Consider the following 23,761-nt stretch of genomic DNA (forward strand, 5'->3'; position numbering starts at 1 on the left):
CTTTAGATGACAAGACATAAAAAGTTGGAAAACTCAGGCCCTTACTATCCCCAAGGGCCTGGGCCCTCTGATTATCAGATTGCTAATTCTAACACCAATTAGAGAATCATAAATTTTAGAGGTAAAAGAGACCTTGGAAATAATGTGAACCAATTCCCTCACTTGGCCCAGAGAAGACACTTAATATTTGTTAATTTAAAATTAACTTTTTATTTTACAGATGAGAAAACTGATGTAGTTTCATTAAAAAATATTCCCCCCCACCAAAAAACAACAACCAGGACATGGATTTAAACGCCAACTCTGTAACTTACTATGTAATCCCCAAAAAAGGACATTACTACTTTTGTAGTGGACCTCAGTTTCCTCATTTGTAAAATAAGCAATCCATTCACTATGCCAGGTGCTTCAGAGAAAGACAGAAAAGAAACAGTCTCAGCCCTGAAGGAGCTTAGAGTCTAACTAAGAATAAATATTTTTATAATTAAATAATTATTAAAATGCAACCACAATCTTATTCAAATTTGGTTATCATAATAAGCAATGTTATATATTATATATGTATATAATATGTAATATTAAACAGAAATAAAATATATGCAAAATAATTTGCACCTGGGGCTCTCAGCGTGGTACTTGAGCCGACCTCTGAACTGGAAGGCCTCCAAGGTCACTTTCAGCGTTAAATTTCTGGTCTGTGACCCTATGACTTAGCCTAGGTCACACCACCCAATAAGCAAATGTCAATCCCCTCATTTTACAGGTGAAGAAACAGGCCTGGAAGAGAGGCACGGCTTGCCAAGAATCACTAGGTCAGTAAAAGGATAGCAGGACGAGAACTCCCTCCCAGGTCCCCCGTCCACAGGCCAGCCAGATGCCCCACACCCCAACCTTCACCCACAACTCCCCAGTCACCATGAATCCCCGCCCTATCAGGCCAGAAACCTCGGCGACCCCGGAGCCTGGATGTTTCCGCCTGTCCTCCGGAAGTCCCACCTCCTTCTCGCCTCAAGACCACAGAGTCATCATTACCCCTGCCACTCACTGGAACCACGCCCCCCCTTCCGGTCCTTTCTCAGCCCAACTCGAAGTGTCTCTTTCGCCTTTCGCCGCACACTGCGCAGCCGCAGCTGCAGCCGCGGGAACTGTTAGGTTCTTCCAGCCGCCAGATCGGGCAGGGGCGGATCTTCGCTATCCAAGATCTACTAGTATAGTCTGTATCCCTGCTGGGCTCCGCCTTGCCTCGCCGCGCCGAGAAGCGGCATCCTGGGGGAAGGGTCGCGACGTCGTCCCGGAGTGACGTGGGGCCACCCCACCCCCAAATCATGAGGTTCTTCCTCCGTGCATGACGGTGCCCAAGATGAATGGGACCGTGATCCCGCACACGCCCATCGCCGTGGATTTGTGGAACCTGCGTCGGGCGGGCTCTGCGCGCCTCTTCTTTCTGACCCACCTGCACGCGGACCACACGGAGGGTCTGTCCAGCACCTGGGCACGGCCCCTCTACTGCTCCCCACTCTCTGCGCGTCTAGTGCACCGCCGCCTGCAGGTAGGAGTGGGGCCGGCCGGGCCAAGAAGGGAAACAGGCGGCGGGCGCGGAAACCCTCCCGTCCTTGCTTTGGGCACCTTCTCCCAGGAGTGGGAAAGTATTGAGTGCCTACTGTGTGCTCCGCCTGTGCTGTGCGCCCCGGCTACGAAAAGAAGCCAAAGACAGGCCTGCCTTCAAGGGGCTTACACTCTAACAGAGGAGCCAAGAATAGTAATCCAATCTCTATGTAGCACCTAACTCACTGTGTGCTGGGAATAGGTACTGTGCCAAGTACTAGTGATGTAGAAAGGAAGCCAAAGATAGGCCTACACACAAGGGAAGGACTTATGCTTTAAAGGAGACTACCGCAAAAACAATAGCAAACATTTACACAGTGCTTATTGTGGCCCAGATACTTTACAGATATCTAATTTGAGCTTCAGGGCAACCCTAGGAAGTACGTGCCATCATTATCCCCATTTTACAGGTGAAACTGAAGAAAAAAGGTGAAGTGACTTGCCCAGGTCAACACAATCAGTGGCTATTGAATTTATTTCTGACTCCGGGCCTAGTGCCACCTAGCTGCCATCTTGTGTAGAGGCATCTATATGTGCTTAAATTAAATCAACTCAGTAGGCGTTTATTAACACCAACTATGTGCCAGGCACTGTCCTAGATACTGGAAATACAGAAAAAGGCAAAAAACAATCCCTGCCCTTAAGGAGTTCACAGTTTAATGAGGGAGAAAACATGCAGATAACTCTGTACCATGTAGGTAAAGGATTAGATCTAGATGCATACATGTATATACACACATATATAGTGTATTTACACATCCATATATGAAATGGAACTACATATATACACTATGCAAATGCACACATGTATATACACACATACATAGGTATATAATAAATTGGTAATGGCATAAAGGAGGACTAGGAAAAGCTTTTTGTGGAAGATGAGATTTTATTTATTTTTAGTATTTCTATTTTTTAGAATATTTTTCCATGGTTACATGATTCATGTTTTTTCTCTCCCCTCCAAACTCTCCCTCACCCTCCCCGTAGCTGACACGAAATTCCACTGGGTTTTACATATGTCATTGATCAAGACCTAATTCCATATTATTGATAGTTGCACTGGGGTGGTCATTTGGCATCTACATCCCAAATCTTATCCCCATCATGTGTTCAAGCAGTTGCTTTTCTTCTGTGTTTCTACTCCTACGGTTCTTCCTCTGGATGTGGATGGCATTCTTTCTCCTAAGTCCCTCAGTGTTATTCTGGATCTTTGCATTGCTGCTAGTAGAGAAGTACATTACATTCAATTTTACCACAGTGTGTCAGTCTCTGTGTATAATGTTCTCCTGGTTCTGTTCCTTTCACTCTGCATCAATTCCTGGAGGTCATTCCAGTTCAAATGGAATTCCTCCAGTTCATTATTCCTTTGAGCACAGTAGTAATCCATCACCAACAGATACCACATGTTCAGCCATTCCCCAATTGAAGGACTTACCTGCATTTTCCAATTTTTTACCACCACAAAGAGTGCAGCTATAAATATTTTTGTACAAGTCTTTTCCCCTATTATCTCTTTGGGGTATAAACCCAGCAGTGGTATGGCTGGATCAAAGGGCAGACAGTGGAAGATGAGATTTTAACTGAGGCTTGAAGGAAGCCAAGAAGGTTACTATTAAAGAGTCTCAGCTCTTTGGCTAAGTTGGAATAAGAAAGGGAGTTGCTTCCAAGTTTCACCTGTAATTTCATCTTCATTCTCACCAGCGCAGATCTGTATGTTCTTATTCTTAGAATGGCCTAAAGTTAAATGATTTGTCCAGGGGTCTCAGATCAGTAAGTGTTAGAGGGAAAGAGACTTGGAACCATATTTTCCTTATTCTATTAGACTGACTGTCCTGTCTTAAGTAATGTCATAATATACTGCACATGACAGCTTTGAGGAAGATGCTTTGCAAAATTATAAATACAGTCTATGATTTTAGAACCAGAAACCCTCAACAGGCAGGTTGAGGTTTAAATGCAGGCAATGCTAGAGCTTTTCCAGTATCCCGAGTCTTTTAATTAAAATGCATTTTAAACAGTCCAAGTAATTTTGTATTTGTGTGACTAGGTCCTGAGGAAAGGGTAGATTGCTTTGGAATTTGCAAACCAAGTTCTGCCTCAATATAACTCAGAAATTGAATTTTCCATCTTGCATTGAATAATCAACCTTAACCCTGCAGGAGTATTGGGAAAGGAAAATGTTTAGCAGGTTCAAACCTGGCCACAGACATTTCCTAGCTGTATGACCCTGGGTAAGTCACTTAACTCCAGTTGCCTACCCCTTTCACCTCTTCTGCCTTGGAATTGATATTTAGTATTGATTTTAAGAAAGAAGGTAAGGGTTTTTAAAAAAATGTTTAGCTCCTGCAATGATTCCTCAATCTGCTGTTTCTTCCACCTATTCAGGTATCCAAGCAATGGATCCAGTCCCTGGAGGTTGGTGAGAGCCACGTGTTGCCTTTAGATGAGATTGGAAAAGAGACCATGACTGTGACTCTAATTGATGCCAACCACTGCCCAGGCTCTGTCATGTTCCTTTTTGAAGGATATTTTGGGACCATCCTATATACAGGTAGGCTTTCCATAAAGACACTTTTTTGTTTCCTGATGGCAGGATTTGGACAGATAGAATAAACAACGATATCTCCCAATCCTCTAAACTGTTGGCTTTGTCACTTGACTAGGTCAAGGCCTGACTCTACACTTTTATTTCCTTCTCTTTAGAGATTCCAATATGTAGCACAACTAATGGTAGGATAAGTGGTAGGAAAGAACTTCACAAAGCAGGCTTGACAGATTTCCCCAGGATAAGGCTACTAGTCACATTTCCAAGGAGACATTAGCCACTAAAGATCCCTTTCCCACTAGAGATCTTTAGAATGTTTGAGTTTCCTCAAAAATTCCTGAACAAACAAATGCCCATTTTCCTCCAAGAGAGGTTGAGTTCAGTCAGTGGATGAAGAAGGGTGCTTATCCCAAGATTTCCTTGTCTCAGTGTTCTCACTCCCACATACTGTCCTTCAAGGGGACTTCCGTTATACACCATCCATGCTGCAGGAGCCTGCCCTAAGGCTTGGGAAGCAGATCCATACTCTTTACCTGGACAATACCAACTGTGACCCTTCCCTGGTCCTCCCCTCCCGCCAGGAGGCCACTCATCAGATTACTGAGCTTATCCGCCAGCACCCACAGCATGATGTCAAAATCGGTGAGTGATTCCCTTTTTTATTTCAACTCTTGGCCAAATAGCTGAGATTTTTTTAGCGTTTTGATTTAACTCAGCTATATGTCAATCTTACCACACAAGTACAGTCATCATGATCATGTTCCACACTGAAACAATCTTTGTTTTAATTTCCTTCTGAGAGTATTACTTCCCCTGCTTACTCACCTTTTTTGTAGGTGTCATCTTTTGTTTATTCTTTTTCCCAGAACAGCCTGTAGGCCAACAAGAACTGGCAGAGAAGGAAGTTCCAGATTTTTTTCATGTATTTAGCTTAGCTATTATCAAAAGTCTTTTAAACAAAAGCATTTAATTTCTTTCTTACTCAACATTATCCCCTCCTACTAGTGCTATAAGACCTCACATTTAAAAAATTTTTTTTCAGCAGTTTACAGAAAGAAGTTGAGCTAGAAGTAGAATAGAAAAGTTGGACAGATTTTTGACATCTCCTGAGCTAAGTGTGCTGTCTGTGGCTGATTTTATTGTATTGCAGCATCTTAAATGAAACAGTAAAGCATGAATATGAAAATGTAACCTGAGACTATTGGGCAAGCTATTTGAACATGATATGTTAGGCCAAGGTGCAATTTCCCAGGAACCCACTGTATTTTTTATACTCTTTTATGACCCAAACCCTGACAAGCAAGTTTGGCATAATGTGTTGTCTGTCACAAATAAGACCAAATGTGAGTGCATCAACACAAGCCCACCTTTTAGGAAAATAGCAATATTAATGATGAGGCAAAGACAACTTCTCAAGCAAAATCTTTATCAGCTTCCTATTGCCTCTAGAATAAAATGTCAGAACTTTATCTTGTCATTTAAAGCCCCCTATGCCCTGGCTCCCACCTACCTCTGTAGATATACTTCATATTACTCCCCATCACACATTCTGTGTTCCAGATATCCTGGAGGCTGTTCTTTCAGCTATACAGCTAAGAACATTGTTTCTGCAGTCAGGAGACCTTGATCCAAATTGAAGATCTTATTACTATCTATATGAACTGGGACAAGGCACTCATGCTCTTTGGGCCTCTGTTTCTTCATTTATAAAATAAGGAGGTTGTCCTAGAAGACCTTTTAAATCCCTTCTAGTTCAAGGTCTATGATCCCATGGTCTCCCAACTCTAATCCTTCATACTGGCTGTGCCTTTGGCCTGGAGTGTATTGCTTTCCTCATGTGAATATTTGAATCCTTGACTTCTTTAAGGTTCATTCAGTGGCCTATGTGAAGCCTTTCCTGATCCTCGCCCCTAGCTGTTAGTGTTTGCTCTCCCCTCAAATGATCTCGTATTTACCTATATGGATTGTCTCTTCCAAAGGAATATAAGCTCTTTCAGGGCAGGAACCATTTCTTTTTTGTCATTTTATTGTGCTTTGCACATAGTAAGAGACTTAATAGATGTTTGCTATATTGAACATCTTTCTTATCGAAAGGGCAGTATATTTTTATACCCACAAAAGCACTCCCAAGTCAGATGTCCATGACTTGTGACTTTCAGTTACTTCTGTACCAGGCATCATACTGAGAAGCAGAGATTCAGTAAAAAAACAAAACAGTTCTTGCCTTTCAGGAATTCATAGGGTATAGTGTGGGAGATAATATGAAAATAGCTAGGTATGTATTAGACATGTGCAGAGTAAACAGAAGGTGATCTCTGTGGGAAGGCACTGGCAGCTGGGAAGGACTAGAAAAGGCCTTCTACAGAAGGAGGGATTGGGGCTGAGTCTTGAGGAAAGCAGGGAATCCAGCAGGTGAAGTTAAAGAAAGAGAGCGTCATCTCAAGCATCGAGGTCAGCCAGAGCAAAGGAGTGAAAAAGGGAGGTGGCATGTCTTGTGCAAGGATGAGCAAGTAGGGTAGCTGGCTCTTCAAGTGAGAGCAGAGGATGGACATACAAGAAGACTGGAAAGGTAGCAAGGAGTCATGTTATGGAGAACTTTGGATATAAAAAAGAAGAGTTTCTTTTTGATCCAGGAAATGATAAGAAATCACCAGAGTTTATTCAGATGGAAGGAGAATGGTTGGTGTCTCCAATTTAGAAAAGTCACTTTGAGAGTTGAGCAGAAGAGGGTTTAGAGAGATGGAAGCCCAAGTAAGGACTGATGAGGGCCGGTACAAAAGTGTTTCCTTTGTGAATGGAGAGAAAGGGACATATATGAGAGATGTTATAGAACAAGAAAAGAAGATTTGGCAACAAGCTCAATGTGTATAGAGTTGAAGATGATACTGAGGTTGTAGGCCTGGGTCACTGATAGGAGGGTGGTGCCTTTGACAGAAGAGGGAAGACTGGAAGAGGGGAGAATGTGGGCAGAAGGGAATGTATTTTATTTTGGACATGGTGAGTTTGAATTTTCTAAAGGACTTCCATTTTGAGATATCTAATAGGTAGTTGATGTGGGACAGGAGCATAGGACAGAGTACTAGTCTCTTGGAATTATCTATACTAAAATCCACAGGAACTGTTGAGGTTGCCAAGGAAGGTAGGAAAGAGCCTAAAGAGAAAAAGGCCCGAGAAAGAGCCTCTGACAGTTAGTGGGCATGACATGAATGAAGATTCAGTGAAGGAAAATGAGGAGCAGTCTGATAGAAGAACCAAGAGAAACTGGTTTCATGAAAGCCCATAGAGGAAAGAGTATCAAGGGGAGGAGGAGACCCAACAGTGCCAAAGGTTTTAGAGAGGCCAAGAAGGAAAAGAAAGTTGAGAGAAGGCTATTCACATCAATTAGAAACGGAGGAGCTACCCACCAGTTACAGAATGGTTGAACAAGGTATGGTGTATGAATATAATGGGATATTCTTCTGTTAGAAATGATAAAGTGGATGGATTCAGAGAAATCTGGGAAGAAATATATCAGCTGATGAAGTGACCTGAACAAAACCATATGAACAATTTATACAATAACAATAATATAATAAAGATAATCGGCTTTGAAAGATTTAGAAACTGATCAACAGATGGCCCACAATAATTCTAAAGAACTCATAATGACTTGTGCTTTTCACTTCCAGATAGAGGGTTAATGGACTCAGTGCAGATTGAAGCCTGTTTTCTTTAACTTTTCTTTTTTTCTTTTTGTTTTGGACATGGCTGATTTGGAAATTTGTTCCTCAAAGCTTTACAGATTTGTAATGGGCTTTGTTTTTCTTGCCTTCTTAATGGTAGGGAAAAGGAATTTGAAACTGAAAATAAAATTAAATTAAATTAAAATTTGAAAATATTTAAAAGAGAAAAAGCCATGGGATATGGCAATTAAGAAATCATTGGTAACGTGGGAGAGAGCAGCTTCAGTTGAAGGCTGGTGTCAGAAGCAAATTGGCACAAGGTTTAGAACTGAGGAATTCAAAAACTGTGGAGACATCCAGTTTAGGTAACTTTCTTTAAGATTTTTATCTTTGAAGGAGAGGAGAGGGAAAGAGAATAGCCAGCAGGAATAGCAGGAGCACATGAGGGATTTTTAAGGATGGGGACATAAATACATTTGCAGGCATCTGGGAAGAAGCCAGGCCTTAAGGAAAGATTGCAAGTAAGAAAGAGGAGGGGGAGAGTGGGTGAAATCTGTTGGAGAAGACAGGTTGGGAGGGGATCAGGTGCTCTTGTACAGGGGTTGGCCTTGACAAGGAGGAGGACCACTTCTTCATCAGAGACAAAAATGAAGGAAGAGATAATGGGGAAGGTGTCTGAGTGATATGAAAAGGGAGTTCATGACAAAAGGTCTCTTTTGGGGTCAAGTATGAGTCAAGGTCCACAGCTGTGAGAGTAAAAGGAACTGGTGTCTTGGGAGGTTTGAGGGAGGGATGGATGAAGAGGTTTCGAACAGCTTCTGTGGAGAGTAGACTATCAAATGGACTGGAGAGGAGTAGAGAGATTGCCTTGTTACTCTGAGGGTCTGCATGAGATCAGATAGTCTAAATTTGTAGTGGACTCAGTCACCACAGTTTCGAGATTTCCTCCTGCTCCACTTAGTAGCATGTGAATAGGAACAAAGGAGGTGGGTGTTGAGAATAGTCTAGTATTGGAGCTTGGCAAAGCAGGACTGGTGATAGGACAAGGGGATGTGGAATTTGAGAATAGAGGCTAGTGTAGAGCTGAACTGGCTTATCAAATGGCCAAGATATGGAATAACAACAACAACAACAATAATAATAATAATAATTAGCATTTTTAACAACAACAATAATAATAATAATAATTAGCATTTTTATAAACCTTCATAGTTTACCCATGTTTTACATGTGTTCCCTCATTGGATCCTCAAAACAATCCTGGGAGTTAGGTGCTATATAACTGTTCTCATTTTACAGAGGAGGAAACCAAAGCTTACAGAAGTTAAGTGACCTGTCCAGGATCACAATTAGTAAGTGTCTGAGGCAGGATTTGAATTCAGGTCTTTCTGACTCCAAGTCCTATACTCTACTCACTAGACCACCCAGCTGCCTCTAAGGAAAGGCAGAAGAATATATCCTGTGTAGAGGCAACAGGGAAGAGCTAAAGGGTAGAGGGACAGTGAGGACGAAGAACAAGGGTAAGCACAGGGAAAGATGGAATGATAAAAAGTTTGTGTGCAACCTGATATCAGATAAAGGAATGCCAGAGTATGAACATGGAAGTTTTGGGTGAAGGTAGAACCAAGGGTATGACTACCTGAAGGGGTGGGTGAGGAAGAGGTGATGGAAATTAAGTTGAGAAAGGAACTGGGAAGTTAGGGTATATGAAGAAGTATCCATCACTATGTCAGTCAACAAACATGTATTAAGCACTATGCTATATACTGAAGATACTAAGAAAGGCAAGCGACAGTTCCTGCTCTCAAGGCCCTTATAATCTGTCTAATGGGAGACGTCCTATAAAGAAGTTGAAAGGGTGAGGACATGGGGGCTGGAGCCTACATTGTATTCTCTCTGCTATACCACACCAGGATCGTGAAGGCCTTGGAAACTAAACCAAAACAGCATCTTTTCAAGGAATCAGGGTTATATGTCTTGAAGCAGGAATGTGGGGGAACATGCTATAAGAGATGTCTTTAGGTCCTTAGGAAAGAATATTTAAACTTGCTCTACTTTAACTTCAGAGGGCAGAATGAGAAGCACTGGGTGGAAGCTGTAGAGGGAGATGTAGGGTCTTATAAGAAAATATTTCTAACTGGTATGTCCTCAAGTGGAATGGGCTGTGTTGAGAGGCAGTGGATGAAAAGTCATATTAAAGATGCTGGATCAGATTTAGTGCTGACTTGGCAGCCCATTAGGTCCTCTAATTCACAGTCTGTGACTCAGACGTCCCCTAGACTTCTAAGCCCAACCTCCCGCCAGTCCATATATCACCGGTGGGTCCCTCACCACCTGTTAAACTGGCCCTGAGGGGAGTGAACTTTGAAAGCTGTGGCTCCAACACTCTAAGACTCTCTTCCTTATTCCCCAGGGGTCTTTATCCTAGCCCCTCTCAGTGGTGTGGGGACTGAGTCCTGGCACATTTTTTTCTTGACACATTTTTCTGCTCTTCCATGAATTCTGTAGGAGAATACAATGAGGTGTTATTGAGCGAGATGTCTCACTGCCCAAAGCATATGTCAAAGAAGAGAGCCATAAAGATCAGGGAAGCCAGGGATTCAGGTCTTCAGATTATCTTGGCCTTGGAAAGAGTCAGTAGGCTGTGGTGGGATAGGGGGAGATACCAAATAACAGAGCAGGTAGCAATTTAAAAAATCACATGTGTTTTACTCCAGACAGCCCCAAGGTTGCTGGACATTCTCTCCACCCTGTGAATCCAATTTGGGTAAACAAAGGTCAGTGACTCCCATGGTGCTCTCTGGTTGAAGACCAAGGACTGGCTCCAAATAAGCTAAAAAATTCAAATAGATCTGTGATCTTATTAATTTAGGAGGTCACTGCAATGATGAACATCACAACCCATTTGTACCTGCACGCACTTGTGTGCATGCTCGCGCTCGTGCGTGCACATGCACACACACACACACACACACACACACACACACACACTCTTCATGCTGAAATCTAGGCAATAGATAGGCATTAGCCATTTGGTCTTTTCTATGTGAACAGACAGGTGAAACTCCTCAGTGATTAAAGAGTCTCTTCTCGAAGTTCTGCAATATTTTGGTACTTGATGCAACTGGTGCAATGTCATCTGAAGACAGGAAGGAGCACCTGGAAGACCTCATCATCTATCATAGAGCATCCACCTCTCTATTTTATGCCTTGCTTGAGGGGTCCTATCAGTTGGTCATTAAGGGTTTGGGTTTGGGGATTTTTGGAGAATGATCTCCCTTACCTCAACCAAGCTTGAAATATACTGGCCCTTCATGGGCCCAACTCCATTGCTGACCAGTAAGAAACCTCTGATCTGCTTCATTTCAGATGTGAGCAGTTTTACCTCTCCTTAAAGCAGATGGGAAACCCTGCACCTACAGGTTTCCCATATTGATGCTGGACACACAATCAGCCTTTAGCCCTTCGGTAGCATCTGATGGACTCCATCTCTACTGCAGCTCACAACTCATGAGCTAAAACAATCCATCAGCCTAAACCTCTGCAGAAGAAGGGACTGATTATAAGCTTTCACTGCCATGAAATAAGGGTTATTTTCACTGTTGTATCTCCAAAGGAATTCTGAATAAGCTGTGTATGAGATACCTTGTAATAGAGCCTATAAAGCAATAGTTTGTTTTCAATCAACAAACAATAAGGACAATGGGATCTTATAGTGTCTACACCTTTCAGGCAATTGCGAGACAATAAAGAAGCATTTTAAAAATCTAGCTCTGCCTTGATTGTCTTTCCTAAAAGTAACTAAATTAAACCAATCTGGGATCAAGCTCCCCCCTCAAAAACCAAAGACTGTTGGGCTCCCTATTTGGCATTCACAGTATCCTGCTTCCTTAAGGGAAGTCCTGGGAAGGAATAGACTATGGTACCTAAGAGCTGGTTCCATTAAAAAACTAGGAAACAACATTGGGATGGCCTGGTGGGTTGTGTAGCAGCAATCATTATTGTTGCTGCATTTGACAACTGAGGATTAATCTGTCAATGATGAATCAGAAGCAGGAGAGGTTAGAGACAAAAGATCAGGAGGCTGAACAAGGACGGTGATCATGGGTGACAGAAAAGACAGAAAGGAGATAAAGAAGATTTGAGAGATATTGTAAAGCAGAAAGACAGGACTTGGTAATTGAGTGGGTATCTATTGTAAGAAAGATAAGATGGATCAAGGATGACTGAAATTCTTAGGGTGCTCACAATAGTGCTCTTAACAAAAGAGGGAGACGAGGAAGGGCTGGTGTACGATTGTGGGGGGGTTGAGATAGATGAGTTTAGTTTAGGTCATGACCAGAAAGTTAACTAGCAAACAGAAAATGGAGGGATGGAGCTCAAGAGTTACTTGGGGAACTGAAAGAATGTGTGTGTGTGTGTGTGTGTGTGTGTGTGTGTGTGTGTGCGCGTGTGTGTCTTGGTCTTGGTTACAAAGCCAATTCGTGTTAGAGGCAGGACTCTCATATGTGTTTTCCCCTTTAGAATGAAAGTTCCTTGAGGACAGGGTCTATTTCACTTTTGTATTTGTATCCCCAATGCTTAGCATACTAAGGATTTAATAAGAAATATTTTTCATTCATTCATTTCTTTTTTTTTTTTAAGATTTTTTTTTATTTTAAACCCTTAACTTCTGTGTATTGGCTCATAGGTGGAAGAGTTGTAAGGGTGGGCAATGGGGGTCAAGTGACTTGCCCAGGGTCACACAGCTGGGAAGTGTCTGAGGCCGGATTTGAACCTAGGACCTCCCATCTCTAGGCCTGGCTCTCAATCCACTGAGCTACCCAGCTGCCTCTCATTCATTCATTTCTGATTTGAGGCCAGCTCATTGGCTAGTAGGCTAGATTGCCTAACATATAGTAAGAGTTTAATAAATATTTGTTGATATTTCTTAGAGTTGGTAGTTGGACCAATGTAGTTGAAACCACTAAGGATGAGTGTGTGGAAAGAAGAAAAGAGGGCCTAGAATAGAACTTTAGGAAATAAAACATAGAAATGGAAATAGCAAAGACGACAGAGAAAGAGCAATCAAAAAGATAAGAGGAGGAAGGAGAAAAAGTATCAGAAATCAAGAGAAAGGAACTCCGAGAAGGGAGTAGGTGGTCAATAGAGTTGAACAGCGCAGAGGTCAAGGAGAGAATCACTGAGAATAGGCCCTTGGATCAGGGGTCACTGCTGATTTTCTAGGAAGCAGTTTGGGTAGAAGAGTAGGCATGGAAGCTAGACTACAAAAGGCCAAGGAGAAAGTTGGAAAACAACATAAAGTTATTGATAGGGTAGAGGGGGCCAGGAGAATAGGGAGTACTTCATGGAAAAGGTGTGCTTTGAGCTGGGTTCTAAAGGATGGGTGGGAAGACACCTGAGCAATAAAAGAGGGTGTAAGGAAAGGCAAAGCAGGAGAGGCCAGGGACAGAAGTAGCCTAGCTGGACTAAAGGGACTTCCTAGCTGTGTGCCTCCTGGCAAGTCATTTAACCTCTGACTGCTTGACAAAAGGATCCATTAGATCCACTGAAGGAAATGGCAAACTACTTCAGTAGCTTGCAAAGAAAAGCCCCATGGATATCTATGATTCATTGCATGACGAAGAGTTTGACACAACTGAAAGACAAAAATTAACCATTCAATTAAGTTGAGCAATGAAGCTAGCCAAACAAGTGAACTTTTCCATTAAAAATACATAATGCTAAATAAATGAATATATATATAATGCAGCAATCAAATTATAGGACCTAGCAACTTTAGAGCAAGAATAGTATTTTTATGTATATATACTCACCATACACAAATGCAGTCAGTCAATAAACACTAAGTGCTTAACTTTTTCCAAGCATTGTACTAAGTACTAAGGATATAAAGAAAGATAAAAGAAAGTCCCTCCTCTCAAAAAGCTCCCAATCTAATGGAGGACATGACATGTAAACAACTATGTATAAATATGAAATAGAATTAAACTCAGCAGAGGGAAGGAGCTAACATTAAGGTGTAGAAAAGGATTCTTTCTTCTTTTTTTTATATATTCTGTCTTAGAGTTGATACTAAGTATTGGTTTCAAGGCAGAAGAGCTAAGGGCTAGGCAATTGGGGTTAAGTGACTTGCCCAGGGTCACAAAGCTGGGAAGTGTCTGAAGCCTAAGTTGATGACAGGATTTAGATTAGACTTGAAGGAAACCAGGAAGCAGAGATAAAAGGGAGAGCATTCCAGGTATGGGCCAGCAGAAATGCCCAGTCAGGAAAGTTGTGTTTTCTGGCCAGGGGAATGAAACAGTGCATCCGTGGTGGTGGTAGAGTACACAACTGTAACGGCTGGGGGGAGGGGCAGGTTATGAAAGGTAGTGATAGGGGCCCCCTTAGGTTTATGAGTAGGAGGTATAACAGTCAGATCTGTGCTTCTGGAACATCACACTGATGGATGAGTGCAGGACAGAATGGAATGGGAGACCTGTGGCAGGGAACCAACAAACAGCCGGCTGCAATCAACCAAGCTTGAAGTGATGAAGGCCAATACTATGGTGCTGGCAGTGTCATATATGCAAACAAGAGTTGTCACAAGGTTAAACTCAGCAGGCTTAAGCAACAGACTGGATTATGAAGTATGAGAGAGGGAGGCAACCAAAGATGACACTGAGGCTGTGAGCTTGAGTGACTGGAAGGAGAGCATCCCCTTGAGCAGGGGTCAGCAACGCATGGCTCTCAAGCCATATCTGGCTCTTTTGAGGGCCAGGTGTGGCTCTTTTTGCAGGAGCCATAAAGTCCATTTTTTTCAGGCGCTGTTACAGGAGCGCACTGTGAGCACTGTACGGCTCTCACGAAATTACATTTTAAAAAATGTGGCGTTTATGGCTCTCACGGCCAAAAAGGTTGCCGACCCCTGCCCTTGATAATAACAGGGAAGTCTGGAAGAGGGTTGGCTTTGATGGGGAAAGACATGAATTCTCTCTTGATTCTACTGAGTTTAAGATGTCTACAGTGAAAAATAAAAGTGAATCATCCGATTTCAATGGAATATTTTCAATGTAGATCCACTCTTTTCTTTAGATGGTTCTGCTTAATGGATGAAATCATTCCTTAATTCCCTATTTGTGTCTGAACATTTGGGTTGTGTTTTTGTAAAAGTGTGAGGAATAGCAAGAAGGCCAATTGGGCTAAACCACCCAGAGCAGAAATTCATAAAAAGGGAGTTAATGTTTGATGTTGGGGTCAAGAGGGAGTCATGAGACTGAGTAGGAGGCACAACGTGGTCAGACCTGCTCTTTTGGAAAATGCCTTTGGAAGGACAGATTAGCATGGGGAGAGATTGAAGGCAGACAGACCAATTACACTGGCCCAGGCAAGGGGTAAAGAAGGAATGAACCAGGCTGATGGCTATGTAAGGAGTAGGGCAAAGGGAAGAAATGCTATGGAGGGAGATAGACATAAGATCTTGCAACTGTTGGATTACATAAGGTGAGTTTGATGAGAAGACTGACACCAAGTAGAAGATGAATCTAGGTGACTAGAAAATTCCTTATCAGAAATATAGCTATTTGGGAGAGAGTTTGGCATATAATGTTATGATTTTTTCCATGATAACTCTCCATTCATCTTGCCTTTCCAACAGATGTAGCTTACTCTGGCCTATGTAAAATGAAAAACAGGTGAGGCAGGGGAAGGAGAACTCTTTGTCCTCACTGTCCCTCTACCCTTCAGCTCTTCCCTGTTACCTCTACACAGAATATATTCTTCTGCCTTTCCTTAGAGGCAGCTGGGTGGTCTAGTGAGTAGAGTATAGGACTTGGAGTCAGAAAGACCTGAATTCAAATCCTGCCTCAGACACTTACTAATTGTGATCCTGGACAGGTCACTTAACTTCTGTAAGCTTTGGTTTCCTCCTCTGTAAAATGAGAACAGTTATATAGCACCTAACTCCCAGGATTGTTTTGAGGATCCAATGAGGGAACACATGTAAAACATGGGTAAACTATGAAGGTTTATAAAAATGCTAATTATTATTATTATTATTGTTGTTGTTAAAAATGCTAATTATTATTATTATTATTGTTGTTGTTGTTGTTATTCCATATCTTGGCCATTTGATAAGCCAGTTCAGCTCTACACTAGCCTCTATTCTCAAATTCCACATCCCCTTGTCCTATCACCAGTCCTGCTTTGCCAAGCTCCAATACTAGACTATTCTCAACACCCACCTCCTTTGTTCCTATTCACATGCTACTAAGTGGAGCAGGAGGAAATCTCGAAACTGTGGTGACTGAGTCCACTACAAATTTAGACTATCTGATCTCATGCAGACCCTCAGAGTAACAAGGCAATCTCTCTACTCCTCTCCAGTCCATTTGATAGTCTACTCTCCACAGAAGCTGTTCGAAACCTCTTCATCCATCCCTCCCTCAAACCTCCCAAGACACCAGTTCCTTTTACTCTCACAGCTGTGGACCTTGACTCATACTTGACCCCAAAAGAGACCTTTTGTCATGAACTCCCTTTTCATATCACTCAGACACCTTCCCCATTATCTCTTCCTTCATTTTTGTCTCTGATGAAGAAGTGGTCCTCCTCCTTGTCAAGGCCAACCCCTGTACAAGAGCACCTGATCCCCTCCCAACCTGTCTTCTCCAACAGATTTCACCCACTCTCCCCCTCCTCTTTCTTACTTGCAATCTTTCCTTAAGGCCTGGCTTCTTCCCAGATGCCTGCAAATGTATTTATGTCCCCATCCTTAAAAATCCCTCATGTGCTCCTGCTATTCCTGCTGGCTATTCTCTTTCCCTCTCCTCTCCTTCAAAGATAAAAATCTTAAAGAAAGTTACCTAAACTGGATGTCTCCACAGTTTTTGAATTCCTCAGTTCTAAACCTTGTGCCAATTTGCTTCTGACACCAGCCTTCAACTGAAGCTGCTCTCTCCCACGTTACCAATGGCCTTTTCTCAATCCTCTCACCCTTCTTAACTATTCTTCAGTATTTGTCAGTGTTGTTCTCCTCCTCCTTGTTACGATTTCTTCTCTGGGTTTTCATGACCCCACTCTCTTCTGGGTTTTTTTTACGATTGAGAATGATCTAAACACTATGTCACAGGACATGATAGCAGTACCAAAAACATTTTAAATGGTACTCAGCATGGTTGAAGTGACTAGCAGTCATAAAATAGATTTAAGGACCGTCATTAACCAATGCCTTACATTATGCTACTCCTTGTCATTCCTACTACCATGAATTTAAATGTGGGCCCTTGTTTTTTTCTTGCCTAGAATATTTTAGTAGCTTTTAAAAAAAACACAAAAAACCTTACTTTCTGACTTAGAATCAATACGGTGTATTGGTTCCAAATCAGAAGAGGGATAAGGACTAGGCAATGAGGGGTTAAGTGACTTGACCAGAATCACCCAGCTAGAAAGTGTCTGAGGCCAGATTTGAACCTGGGACCTCCTGTCTCTAGGCCTGGCTCTCAGTCTACTGAGCTACCCAGCTTTCTCCCCAGTAGCTTTTTAACTAGTGTTTTTGCCTAAAGTCTTTCCCTTGTGATCCATCTTAGATATTGTGCTAATTCTGACATAGTTCTCTGTTACTGTCCTCTTCATAAACCAGAAGATTCCCCATTGCTTACACAATTAGGTTCAGACTCTTACTCCTAGGCCATCAGTGATCTCCCTACAATTTGACTTTCCCTTACATGAAACTCTCAAATTCTTTCCCATATATGACCTGTGCTTTCATGTTATTCCTGTCATATAAATTGCTTCTTCTCAGCCCCAAAAACCCTCTTGTTGAAATCCTATTGCCACTGTTCAAGGCCTTGCTCAAGTGCCACCCCTTCTATGAATTCTTCCAGGAACTTCCCACTGGGGAGACCTTTCACCTTCTCTCTACTCCTGCTGCCTTCATTGTGTTTGTCCTGAGTCACAGGTGGCATGTCTTGCCATATTTCTCTTCATGCCATCTTGCCTGCTAAACTATAAATTCTTGGAGAGGGCAAAGATGTCTCTTGTAATCCCTACTACAGAGGCAGGCTCCCTATAAGTAATGACTAAATTTTAAGTGGATAGTGAATATAAATATATGCAGATGAAGCCAAAAAGAACATAGCATAGGGGTCCTTTACGGGATGGGTTTTGAAGGTAGGAACAGAATGGGAGAACAGAAAACTGGACCATCAGCTGGTAAGCCTTGCTGTTCCCTCATCTTCAGTTTGCTAGCAATTCATGTTGTTCTGATGCTGGTGTGATTTCTTTTCTATGTTAGTGACCTCTGATTCACTTCCTTCCCTCCCTTCTCTCCCATCTTACCTTTATCTTAGGTCTCTACAGCTTGGGCAAAGAGTCCCTTCTAGAACAGTTGGGCCTGGAGTTCCAGACCTGGGTAGTGCTGAGTCCCCAGCGGATGGAGGTGGTCCAACTTATGGAACTAGCCAGTGTGTTTACTGTGGAGGAGGGGGCAGGCCGCATCCATGCTGTGAATCGTGCCGAGGTTTCCTGGAGTGCCATGCTACAGTGGAATCGCACGCATCCAACTATTGCCATCCTACCTACAAGCCGGAGAATCCCTGTCTCCCATCCAGGTATTCATGTGGTTCCTTATTCTGACCACTCCTCCTTCTCTGAGTTGTGTGACTTTGTGGCTGCACTGAGGCCCTGCAGGATAGTGCCTATTGTCCAGGGAGCACCTTGTGAGGATTATTTCAGGGAAAGCCTGAGTTCCCAGCTACTCATTCAACCCCAGGTGCCTTTGTCTGTGCAACAGTACATGGGGACTTCTTTGAATCCCCCAAAAGAATGGGGCCATGTTTGGCTACTACAGAGAAGACCAAAAAGGCTAAGGACCCAAGGTGTTGTCTTTGAGTCACCTGAGAAGGAATCTGAGCCACCTCAAGCTTTGAGAGATCTCAAGAGACCCAAGAGGGAGAACCTTTTCACCTTGTGTCAGGAGCAGCCCAATCTGCCTGTTACATGTGCCACAGAACAGCTGCCACTCCATCTGGAAGACTCTCACAGTGAGGATGGAGAGGATTGGCCAGTACCATTCTCATCAGACAAGGCAATGCAGACTGTGAAGGCTGCCCCGACAGAATTCTCAGGGCAGCAGAAGACTGCTGGTGAAGGAGACAGCTCTAAAGAACTGAGGAAACAGAGAAACTCAGGGCCTCATTATGTTTGTTGGAGAGAAGATAATGGGCATAGAACCAGTGCCAGTAAAGCCTCAAGGGTGCAGGCAACTGAGCCCTGGATTCTGGCACTAGAATACCTCCTAACTCCTCTGAGCTGCCTCCAAATTGGATACTCCTCAAGGAACTTTGACCACCAAGTGGAAAAATATCTGAGGAGTATGGGTGGGGATAGCCATTTGAAGCCCTTTTCACAATATAGATGAGAAGTAAAGATAGATATTTTGTGTTTTCTTTGTGGCATCTCAGGGGCCAAGTGCCTGATGGCACTTATGGAAGGAGTAGTAAGGCCTTACTGACTTGCTTTACCTGATTCTAGACTGCTGCAGACCTTGTAGAGCAATGACCCTGGTTCTCCATCTGAGAGAGGATCCATCTGAGTCAAGAGATGCCGTCTCCTTCCCGCTTGTCTCTCTCCACTGTTCTCCCTAATTCCTTTCATTCCATTTTTGCACTGTGAGCATCATTAACCATATCCCCACAGGATCATTGTAATTTGAGGGGAACATAAGTAGCAACCCTGACAATCTCTTATGTTCTGTGACTTCAGCCAAATTCCCATCTTGGGGCCTCTGGAAGGGAGCAGGAAGCTAGGGAGAAGCTAGGAACCAGCTTGATGGGAATTCCATTCCCTCCTCCCCTTCCTCCTCCTCCTCATGGGATTTGATCAGGCTAATTGCTGGCCTATATCTTGGAGCTCAGCCAGCTTTAAGTCTGTGGTCTCCAATCATGATTGGCACTTGAACCTAGCTAATTATTAGGGTTGAGGGGTACAGTGTAGAAATGTGCCTCCCTTTGGGGGCTGCCCAGTTCTGCTGGAGCCCCTGGCCATTTGGCAGGGACAGAGTTGCAAGAGACCAAATGTCCTGCCAGATGTTCCTCCAGTTTGCATAGCTGAGATGTTTGCTGCCCCCCCTGGCCTCTTGGGTTGATCGAGGAGGCCAAGCACACAGCCTGTTTGTTTTAGTTTCCAAGGAAGAAACCATAGAGCCAGCTGGCTTGATGTGAAGGGGGTATGCAGTTCTGCCCTGGCCTTCTGCTAACACCTTGACTGGGTGCCAGACCAACCAGCTCACTGGGCAGAATAGACCAACCGGTGCAGGATAGTGCTGTCACTGAGTTACAGAGCTGGGCAAGCTCAGGACATGGATAGAAACTGCCATGGGGGGGGGAGGGGGGAGGGTCCTACAGGCACAGAAGAAACTTTCCCACCCTTTCCCCAGAGGAAGATGTAATGAGAACTCAAAATAGTAATTTGCTTCTGAAAGACATACATAGCATTTAGAATATTTATTACATTTCCTCTGCGCATAGAGCTTTCTTATACTGAAAGATACATAAGTGCTCCTTACTCTGAAGTTCCCAGTGAAAATTATAGATACAAGACAATAACAAGATAGCAACAAGTGCAAATGTATAGAATGAGAGCAAAGTGTTTAAACAGCACAGGGAGGGGCAGGATGTTCTAGATGAAATAACCACGTAGTCATTGAAGGCCTGCGTGGATGAGGTCTTGTCTGACTCCCTCTAGGCACCCCAAGTTGCTGCACCATGGCATCCAAGGTGGCTGGGATGATAAGGATACCCTTTCTGTGTAGAGCTCAGACAAGGAATGTTTATCTCCCAGCACCAAGAGGGGCCTCCTAGACTGTGGTGTTGGGGCGGGGTTTAAAAAAGTGTTTGGTAATTAAAAAAAATACATGTAAATGTTTATTAATGCATTTTATTTTTACCTCACAATCAATTCTAGGTATTTTCCCATCCACAAGTTCAACAAGGTTGAAAAAGAGTTAAAAGTCACCAACATAGTAACCCTATCTGTCAAGAGGGCAGAATGGACCCTGAGTTTCCACCTTTCTCTGAAAAGAGGCAAATAATATCTCATCTCTTCTTTGTAATCAGTATTGGTCCTTTTAATTTCTTAGCATTTGCCTTCACTTTAATGTGCTTCCTCACCCCCTCCCCCGCTTTCACCTCTGCATCTAGTATTGTGATTTCACTAACTTAAATTGCACCAGTTGATTCAGGAACTCCTATAGTATATTTTTTTAAACTCTTGTAACAAATTTAAGACAGAAGGGCAAAGGCTAGTTAGGAAGTGTCTGAGGCCAGATTTGAACCCAGGTCCTCCCAACTCCAGACCTGGCACCCTATCCACTGAGCCACCTAGCTACCCTCTCCCCACGTAATATTGATTCATGTGACATTACACTATGTTCCCTCCAGTAGGATCTCCAGGAAAAAAGAAAAGGTAAGACAGTGATGATTCCAGAAAGCTTGGAGGATTTTCTTGTTCTTTAGCAATGATCTGGCAAATTCCCTAGTATGGCTCCACAGAATCCCAGCATTGGAGAGTTGAAGAATAATTAATCAGTCGTCTGGTCTTACTCATCCCTAAAAAGAACCCTCACTATACCTCACCTAACAAGTTGTCATCTAACTCAAGCTGGAAAGCTTCCAAGGAAAGGGTACCCATCACCTCTAGAGACAACCTGTTCTACTTCTGGATAGCTTTAATTGCTACCAGGTTTATCCTGACCTCATGTCTAAATTTGGCTCTTTGAACTTTCAGCCATTCCAAACAGAACAAGTTAATCTCCTTTCTGGGTTATAGCCTTTAAAAACATAATCACAGCCATCATGGCCCACCTAAGTCTTCTCCAAGCTTCTAGTAAGTCTGCCTAAATTCTTCAAAAATGATTCCCATTTTGGGGGGGATTTGTGATACCTTATTTAGTTTGAGTACAGAACATCTCTACCTCAAACTCCCTTTTCCCTTCCAAAGTGGTATATTTCGTACCTACAGCCAGGATTCTTAACCTTAACCCATTTTTGGGAGGAAGTCTGTAGAAACCTTTCTATAAAAGTGTTTTTAAATATATAAAATTAAATGCATAAGATTGCACTTAAGCTAAAATAGAACTATCAAAATATTCAATTTGAGGATCCTAGGTTTAAGACCCCTTTGTCTAGAGGAAGTCAGACTAATTGCTTGAGATAAATGGAGATGTTCTGGGATATTGCAAAATTAGGTTTGATAAATAATGCTTATTAAGTGTTTGCTGTGTACAATAATAGCTAACATTTATATAGTGTTTTAGGATTTGCAAAGTACTTTATATATCAGCAACTCTGAGTTATGTACCTTTTTATAGATGAGGAAACTGAGATTGAGAGGTTAAATGACTTGCCTAAGGTTGTACAGTTAGTTGGTGAAGGGAGAGTTGGTGCCCAACTTTCTGTTTGAAGATGATTGTGCACTCAATGCAGCTTCTGAGATTGAGATGCAATAGAGTAAGGATCAGATTCTCTGCTGCGTATGCCAAATCTGGCCTGACAACACCCAAGAAAACAGTGCACCACATCATTCATATATAGAACCAAGGTTACAACAAATGGAAAAATTTTGAATGTTGTGAATAAGTTCATTTGCCTTGGCAGTATACTTCTCAGGGAAGTCCACATAAATGATGAGTTTGATGCAAGAATTGCCAAAGCTAGCTCAGTATTTGGGAGGCTCTAAAGGAAACTGGGAGAGAAGAGGTATTAAGCTGCCCACCAAACTGGAGATCTACAGAACTGTTGGGCTGATCTCATTGTTATATGCCTGGGAAATCCACACAGTGTACTAGTGCCATGCCAGGAAATTGAATTGCTTCCATTTGAATTGCCTCAGGAAGATTCTGAAGGTCTCCTGGCAAGATAAGATACTGGATACTGAGGTCCTTTCTTGAGCTAAACTGCTAGGAATTCAGACTACTGCAGAGAGTGCAATGCCAGTAGGCTGGCAATGTAGTTCAGATGCAAAATGAACATTTGTCTAAAAGACTGTTTTATGAAGAATTCACAATAGGTAAGTGCTCACATGGAGTTCAGAAGAACAGATAAAAGGAGACACTGGCACAGGACTGGCCAGCGTGGTGTTCCCTCATCAAAGAAGGCTCTGTGCTCTGAGCAAAGTAAAATTGCAGTCACTCAAAAGAAACATGGGATATACTAATTTATAGATATCTGCATCCCAAATGTTTTTGGAGCTATTTGTGCCCAACCTGTGGTAGAACCTTCTGAGCTCATATTGGTTTGACCAACCACAGTCAGACTCATTATACAATGACTAACATAGTGATATCTTTTTGGTCCTCTCTGGATACAAAGGACACCAACTGACTGTTAATATCTGAGAAACAATTTGAAATCAGGTTTTGCTGACTCCAGATACAGGGCTTTTTCTACTATGCTACAGAAAATAGAACTATATGGTCTTTAGATGAAGCAGGCCATCCTTATGTAGTTTTAAAATTGTTAGGAGAACACTGTATATGATAAGTGCACAAGGTCCAAAGCAAATTTCTTTTTGAGGACTGAAGGCACGACTTCATGGAAGAGGTGGGATTTGATAAGTGATCAACAACCATATGAAAAAATGGCTTTCAATCACTGACAGGAAGAAAAATGCAAATTAAAACATTCCCTTGGTTTCTCTTTGGCCCTGTAAGTAGCAAAGATGATAAAAGGTGAAGTAGTCAATTTGGGGGGGCCCAAGAGGAGATAGACCCATTAATAGATGGTTGGTGGACTTGTGAATTTGTCTTAACTATTCTAAGAAAGAGAGGAGTCACTTAGGATGCTCCCTGGTTGGGGAATGGCTAAATAAATTGTGATATATAAATGTTTGGCTTTTTTTTTTTCACTTTTAGCTTTCTTTTTTTAAAATTAATTAAGAATATTTTTTCCATGGGCACATGATATAT

The 23,761-nt window shown here is 42.5% G+C and overlaps 1 protein-coding gene across 1 annotated transcript; it reads left to right on the forward strand.

Moving 5' to 3' along the window:
• Window positions 1–1,302: 1,302 nt before the first annotated feature.
• On the forward strand, window positions 1,303–19,476 carry DCLRE1B (DNA cross-link repair 1B). Its single transcript, XM_044675989.1, has 4 exons — window positions 1,303–1,549; window positions 3,997–4,162; window positions 4,616–4,798; window positions 18,147–19,476. Exons 1-4 carry the CDS (start codon window positions 1,346–1,348, stop codon window positions 19,214–19,216), a joined length of 1,623 nt encoding a protein of 540 aa, XP_044531924.1. The 5' UTR covers window positions 1,303–1,345; the 3' UTR covers window positions 19,217–19,476.
• Window positions 19,477–23,761: the final 4,285 nt, after the last annotated feature.

This window comes from Gracilinanus agilis, chromosome 4, assembly GCF_016433145.1.
Source record: "Gracilinanus agilis isolate LMUSP501 chromosome 4, AgileGrace, whole genome shotgun sequence".
Lineage (NCBI taxonomy): Eukaryota > Metazoa > Chordata > Mammalia > Didelphimorphia > Didelphidae > Gracilinanus > Gracilinanus agilis.